The 7,690-nt window shown below is 34.0% G+C and overlaps 1 protein-coding gene across 1 annotated transcript in view; it reads right to left on the bottom strand.

Annotated features, from left to right (window-relative positions):
• Nucleotides 1–3,023: 3,023 nt before the first annotated feature.
• LOC148272148 (disks large 1 tumor suppressor protein-like) overlaps nt 3,024–7,690 on the bottom strand; it is a gene marked incomplete at both ends in the record, with an annotated part of 30,856 nt that continues 26,189 nt past the window's right edge. The window contains 2 exons of the mRNA XM_088240459.1: nt 3,024–3,090; nt 3,675–3,807. Of these exons, the coding sequence (XP_088096585.1) occupies nt 3,024–3,090; nt 3,675–3,807 (200 nt within the window). The remainder of the gene's footprint in view (nt 3,091–3,674; nt 3,808–7,690) is intronic.

Here is a 7,690-nt window from a genome sequence, read left to right as displayed (position 1 = left end):
TTCTCATGCACGCACGTCGATTATTCCGACTTTTCACATGACCACTTTCAAGAATTTGTTGTACTTGATCATGCCATGTCTTTCTCGGCCTTCCTCGACTTCTACAACCAGACACATTCGCATCATAAATCTTTTTAGCCGTTCTTTCATCATTCATTCGCTCCACATGACCGAACCATCGCAAAAGACCTTTCTTAATTTTGTCGATAATGCTTAACTCAGCCTTGCATTCTGCTCTAATTTCGACATTAGGGCACCTATCATATATTGTTTTTCCGCACATTCGCCTGAGGGATCGCATTTCAACAGCATTCAGTCTACTTTCGTCCCTTTTTTTCCAACTCCATGCTTCGCTTCCATACATTAGGGTTGGTACCAGAACTTCATTATGAACTGCTAATTTAGCCTCTTGCGATAGACACTTATTTGTTACGACAGACTTTAAGGCACCATTAACTCTGTTACCGGCACTAACCCTCCTTTCAATATCCTTGTCCATATTTCCATCTCTAGTAAACATACTACCCAGATATACAAATTCTTCGACCTGTTTCAAACTATCTCCATTTACTACAATCTTACATTTAGTCATAGTAACATTTCTTTCAAAGACCATGACGTTCGACTTTTGCACATTCATTAGCAAATCACTCTCCTTGCACACTTCGTAAACCTTTGTAACCAAGGATTGCAGTTCCTCTTCGCTGTCAGCTAGGAGGACTGCGTCATCGGCGTACAGAAGGCAACTGACAGTTAGATTACTCATTTTCGCTCCCATATCCATACTTTTCAATTCTTTCATACATTTATCCATGTATATGTTGAATAACCACGGTGACATTACACATCCCTGTTTGACTCCTTTAGGGATGTCAAACCAGGAAGTTAATGACCCATTTACCCTTACACACGCTACACTATCTTTGTACAAAGAAGCAATAGCGCGGACAAGGTTGTCACTCACTCCATACTCCGATAGAACCATCCATATTTTTTTCCTATCAACTCGATCAAATGCTTTTTGCAAATCAACAAAAGCGCAAAAAAGCTTCTGGTTTTTCGCCAAAAACTTTTCTGTCATATTGCGTAATGCAAATATTTGATCCATACATCCTCTACCATTCATAAATCCACTCTGTACATCCCATACTTTCTCCTTGGTCACGTTTCTTACTCTTTCTATCAGTATTCTTCCATACATTTTGCCGACAGCGCTCAGAAGACTGATAGCTCTGTAATTCCCACACTCCACCTTAGAACCCTTTCCCTTGTATAACGGCATAACAACTGCCCTCCTCCAATCAGGTGGAGTCCTTTCCTCCTTGAGACACAAGTTAAAAAGATTATGTAGCCATGTGAGAATTAATTTGCCACCCGACTTAATAAACTCTGCTGCAATACAGTCATACCCTTGCGCTTTACCATTCCGCATACATTTGACAACACTGATAGTTTCTTTCATACTAATCTGACTTACCTCATCATTTGCGTTCAAACACACCTCGGATAATGTCGATACATCGGCACCGCCCGAGTTACCAGTGTGCGATTCATAAACTTCCTCAAAGTATTCCTTCCATCTCTCTTTTATTCCACTCTCACTAGTCACCATTTTTCCATCCTTATCTTTAACAACTGTCATGCCTCCGCTTTCACTGCTACTCCTGGAGTTTTTCACAGCTTTCCAGAAAACTTTAATGTTTTCATGGAAATTGTGTGTCATTTTCATTCCTTCTTCATCCTTCAATTTTTTCTTCCGTTCACATACACCCTGCTTAACCTTTTTCTTACTTTCACCATACACGCGTTTAGCCGATTCATATTCAATTGTATTCTTTTTTACAGCAAGCAAATTTATCCACGCATCCTTCTTTTCTTTAACGAGTTTTTTGACTTCGTCGTCCCACCACGCATCACCTTTCTTTCTCCCTAGCGTTGTCACACCGCACACTTCTTTCGCCGCCTCGCACATACTTATTTTCAAACACTCCCACATATCATTTATACCCATACATTCTACATCTTTTTCGTTCAGTCTGTGACTCACAGATCTTTCAAAATTATCTTTTATGTCAGCATTTTGCAGTTTTTCAACTTTGACTCTAGAAGGAGCCTGCACTTTGTTTGTTTATATAGATATTTACTATATTTTAAAGTGAGAATGCAGAACTCTGTTTGGCTTGATTTGGGTGTTCCGACCCGAGATGTTATATTGAAAGCAGAATAATGTTTAAAAAATTAATAATAACAGTTTTTAATCCACTGTTTTTCGAACACCTGGGAGTTATAATATAATAAACTTCGAATTGAAGGAATTTTTAGTCATAAAACGTTAAAACCAATTTGGCGGATTTAAGGATACAGGAAGAAATGGGAAAGTAAACAGGGAGGTATGGACCGTAAATGGTGGAATTTATAAAACAACCCGTAATCTTGTAACCAATGTTCCCGTGTCTCGACTTTATTTCGGGAACGTGACAAAACTGACAAAATTGCCCCAAAGGCTGGAGGATATTTCAATTTAGATAAGGAGTACCAAGACCTGCTTCGGGAAACAAAGAGATGAAATACAAATTATCCGCAATGGCCCTAAGAAGGGAAATAAAACTACCCTTGAATAAAGCGATGGAGTTGATTTGTACTTTGTACATCTTGAAACAACTGTAAATTATTTTCTTTACAGCGATATAAAAAGTGGTTTCGCTCGAGAAAATGACCAAAAATATTTACAGAGAGCTCGATCTGTAAAGAAAATTTACTAAATTAGATCCATTTGTTTTTCTTATTTGGTTTGATGTTGTTTTTTCTTTCAGTATAAATATTTGTTTCTTCATAAATGTCTTATTAAATATTTGCGGACTAAGTGATTCGTGGCATTACAGAAAACTCCCCGAAGAACTTGAACAAAACTGCTTGTTCGTTACGTGAAAAATTAAACATTTATTGCTACGCTTACAGGGGAGCCAAATTAAATTTAAGGGTAGGCGGATATAATTAAAAAGCGCCATATGGCCAGTACAAACCTTGGAATTTCATCATCTGGAGTAGTAAGTTCGTGAAGGGCTGAGCATGACGTGGCCTGAGATCTTTCTACGGAAAACAATAAAATACATTTTAGAAATACTTTCAGTGTACCTTTATTAAATTATACGCCCGTGGATCAAAATACTTACATTCCATTTTTTTTTAAATTTATTTTTATTTTGTAATTAATTCAGTTTTTGACAAAGCTTGAATGATACGATCTCGTAAAAAATATAAATGGATAAAATTATTTCAAAAAAGGTTTTGTAAACATTTCTCGTTGAAACTGCATTTTTATTACAATAATAAGGACACTTTTTTTCTACTTTTATTTATAATTTTCACAAGTTAACGGGTTTTATCGTGACTGACATGCTTTCATTTGCATTCGAGTAAAAGATATTTTTTTTTTTGTTTTACGATGTCGATCACGACGAAACCTGAGTTTTTGCGAAAATTCGAAGTTTAGTATAGTATTTTTATGAATAAAATTCTTGTTTTACTTGTTATCTGCCACAGTGTTTATTTTCAAAATCTATCCATATAAAATTAGTGAATTGGAATTTAATACGGAGCGTCTTCTGGCTAGGATAATCTTTATCTAACATGGCGTAGCCTGTTTTAAGATCTGTTCTGTTCTTAAAACTTACGTCTTCCTGGAAACTCTTCTTGAACAGCCTGTCGTGATGCAGGGATTATGACCAGCTCCACGGAGTCTCCAGCGGCCTTGAGAGCAGACACAGCTTCAGCATGAGTTACACCAACCAGACTCCTTTCCCCATTCTAATGAAGAAAATATCAAGTTAACATAATAATATAACATACCAAATGCCAAGCAAGTTACAGCGGAGGACGCCAAAACTTAAGAATAATTACTTTACCATGATGAGCTGTTAAAAATATTTGAGACGGATTGTCGCCTCATGGCGGTTTCGTGGGCTCGCGGACCAAAGGTCCAAGATTCATATTCCACTCTACCACAACTTGATTTCATTTTTATAATACGGTTAGTTACGATTTAAAAAAAATGATGATATTTCACCTTATCAAAAAAATTCGCCACTTATATACTCTGCACAAAAAACATTTATATACATTTAAAAATAAATTGTTTTTTGGGAAAAACAGTAAAATTTTTGTTAATGAACTTCAAAACGTATTATATATTTATATATTGAACCTAAAAAATGATGAATTTCATTCCTACTGCTACTACTATCATCACGCCATTTTCCCGTAGAGGCAGAGAGAATGAACCGCCCCACACGACTATCCTGACATTCATTACTAGCTTCTTCCACATACATACATCTTGTCAAACATGTCCTTTGGTTCTGTCTGCTTTAGACATGACCATACTTATATTTTGGTTTATCTGAATATACCGCGTATTCCTTGGGTCATCTTTGTTCTACGTTACCGTTTATTCTCGCCATTTATACCTGTTTTACCATTCTTTCGTCATTCATTAGTTTTACGTGACCAAACCATCTCAGTGCCCTTTTTTAATAAGACCAATTATATCTGACTCAGATTTGGACTCTCGCCTGATTTCATTATTTGTAACCCTGTCATACATTGATTTCCCACAAATTCGTCTAAGAAATCCCATTTCGACTGCGTTCATTCGACTCTCATCCTTTCTCTGCCAGTTCCATGTTTCACTTCTATTTATAAGTAATGAGTCTAACACTCCGTTGAGCACAGCCAGTTTAGCTTCGATTGACATATTTTTATTAGCAATTACTGTGCTTATCCATTTAGATGTCCACATTTAATTTATTTTCAACATCTTTTTCCACTCTTCCATGTCTTAAAAACATACTTCCCAAATACACATTTTTTTTACTTGTTCAAGACATTCGTTGTTTACATTTATAACGCAATCCGTAACCTAACTTACCCTTTTAAGTACCACCACTGTTGACTTACTTTCATTCATCACCAATTCGCTCTCTTGTACATCATACATCCTAGACAATTTCATTCCTTAAGAACATAAAATAGCTGATAATGAAAGTGTCGGCACAAAAAGTGTGAAACGAGATATAAAGAGAGTTTGAAATAAAAAGGTAAAAGAACGGTTTGCTTGTAGAATCAAAGGCACAAATCAGATTTGATATTTGCATGACCATTTTCAGTATTTATAGTCGACACTTCTCAGATACAATTTCTGTTACGTCAAAATGCTTTCATTCGAATCAATTATACTTCTATTTAGCTGTTAAGAGTGATAAGTAGGACTAACATATTTTCGTTTATATACTTTTTAATTTTCAGAAATTCTTTAAAGACAAGTTTTTTTTTAAACAAGAACATGAAAGAATCTATCAGCGCTAAAATATTTTTAGGACTCCATGACAATATTGTTAATGAGAAATAGTGTTTTTTTGTTTCCTTCACGTTGCATAGGAGCAACTGATGATTTTGCAAAGGGATAGCTGGAAAGATGTGACAGTGACAGAAGCCACTTTTTATACCTAAAAATATATCAATTCGTCGGGAAATTTATTTTTGTTAAACTACAAAATTACAGCTTATTAAAAGCTCGTACAGTCCCCATGAAATTAATAACTGATCTTACTAAGTCATAACTTAGAGTCCAAAAAAAATTCTTACGGTATATAAATTTTGAACTTAGAATCAGTCATGAATTTTTAAATTACGATTTTGTACTAAAAACATAAAATTTGTTAAAACTTAACGATATAAAAAAAAATATAGACCTTTTAAATTTATTCAAAATTGTAAATTCAATATGGGATTGCCCTGAACGTCAGGACGATCTCACATCAACGTCAGGGTATCTGGAAGAATGACTAGACACCTGTCTACCTGGCACCTGCCACCGTTTTGTAGCAACAATTCACGGACAGTGTATACTTGTAATGCCGTATTAAATAGACTTCATGAACTCGTCATTAGTTATTACCACGTATCTGATATATTTAGTGCAGGGTTTTGGTCCTATAGAACAAACCTTTTGAACTTTTTCAAAGATGGTGAATAGTAATTATATTTATGTGTTCATGCATTTTATAATATATATATATATATATATATATATAGAGTTTTTTGTTCACTTTGCCTAGCTGTGTGAAACAGTAATTATGATTTTCTTGTTGTTTTACTGTAGAATGTTTTATTGTCTAAACTTCCTACTGAATATGCTGTATATTTTTTAGGTAATTTTTTAAAATATAAATCATGTGTAATTTTTAGTTAGTTTTTTTTTATAAATCTTGGGTATAAGGAAATTCATGTTTAAAAAAAATAAAATATTTAGCCAAATATGTTCATATTATAAATGTTTGTAAAAGGCAGATTTGCCCTTTACGTTTATAAAAATAAAATAAATAAAATAACTTCTGGAGATCCAGGCCAAATCCGGCCTATTTTTTATCACGCGTGTATCACATACGAGTACTCTAGAATATATATATATTTTTTTTTAACATCAATGTTTTCATAAGTGTTTTTTTGTTGATATTCTTAAATATTCTCTAGGGCCTACTTTATAATGGGAGTAAGAAAAGGACAAAATTGTAGACAACAGTAAGTAAATTTGAGTTTTTTGGCACTTCACCAAATTTTATGTATTTAAATTTGAAAAACATATTTCTCGATATTTCTTGTTATTTTTCTTGAAAATTGCAGATTGATGGTCTTGATTTTACATGGTTCAATTGTAAAAGTACTTGAAAACAGATGGAGTAGATAAATCAGGGTAACATCTTCAGCGATACTTTGTCTTAATAATCATTTCGTAAGTAACAATTCCCTCGTATAAGAGTTTTCATCTTCGCGACAGTTTTCCTTACAAATTGCCTTAAGTTTATCATTCGTAAATGTTTCCGAGGTATTTTTTAGATCTGTTGTAAGGAAATTTGTCAGTAAAATAAACTCAAGTTGATGCCTACCTGACTCATTAATTTGCGACATTAAACGTAAGAGCAATTTTATTACAATTTATCAATGTCTTGTTCGTTAAATACAATTTGTTTAAATAATCAACAACAAGACTTAAGACTTAATGTTTTTTGTTTTTTTTTTTTTTTTTAGCACCACAACAGGCCAGGAGGCCTATTTACAGTGGTGAATTACAACACAGAATACCCAGGCTTGAGAAAACTCACAGTATTTTTTTTTGCGTTCTCACCGGGAATCAAACCCGGAACCTTCCGTGCGTGAGTCTGGCGTCTTGACCACTACACCACCGAGGCCGATCAAATATCACAACCTGGCATTGTAACAGAAAAAAATACAAGCAAAAAAACTGTTTTATTGCAATTTACTAAAGAGACTATTTGCAACGTATAAAGCTGTCTAAAACAATAAAATAAACTATGATATCATTTTTCGAAATGAAAACACTTAAAATGGGTCGAGATACATAACATTCAAAAAGATTGGTATTCGATAAATTTCGTATTAAAAATAATTGTTAATTGAATGCGTCATATTTAGTACCATCTGAATCCCCTACAATGTAATATTTTCGAAGATATAACAAAAATAAAATGAATTATAAAGGACGACTTTGCCCAGGGTGTATTTGGCAATTATTATTGAAGAATATATGAACTGCCCATCATTATGAACAATTCTACATTAAAAAACCGCCAAAATTAAAATCCGTCGTTTTCTTATTTCAATAAAATTCAGT

The sequence above is a fragment of the Micrasema longulum genome, unplaced genomic scaffold, assembly GCF_059751315.1.
Source record: "Micrasema longulum isolate JH-2025_06_02 unplaced genomic scaffold, ASM5975131v1 h1tg002461l, whole genome shotgun sequence".
Taxonomy (NCBI): Eukaryota; Metazoa; Arthropoda; class Insecta; order Trichoptera; family Brachycentridae; genus Micrasema; species Micrasema longulum.
Note: the sequence above shows the minus strand (reverse complement) of the source record. Positions and strands in the feature narration are given on the sequence as shown.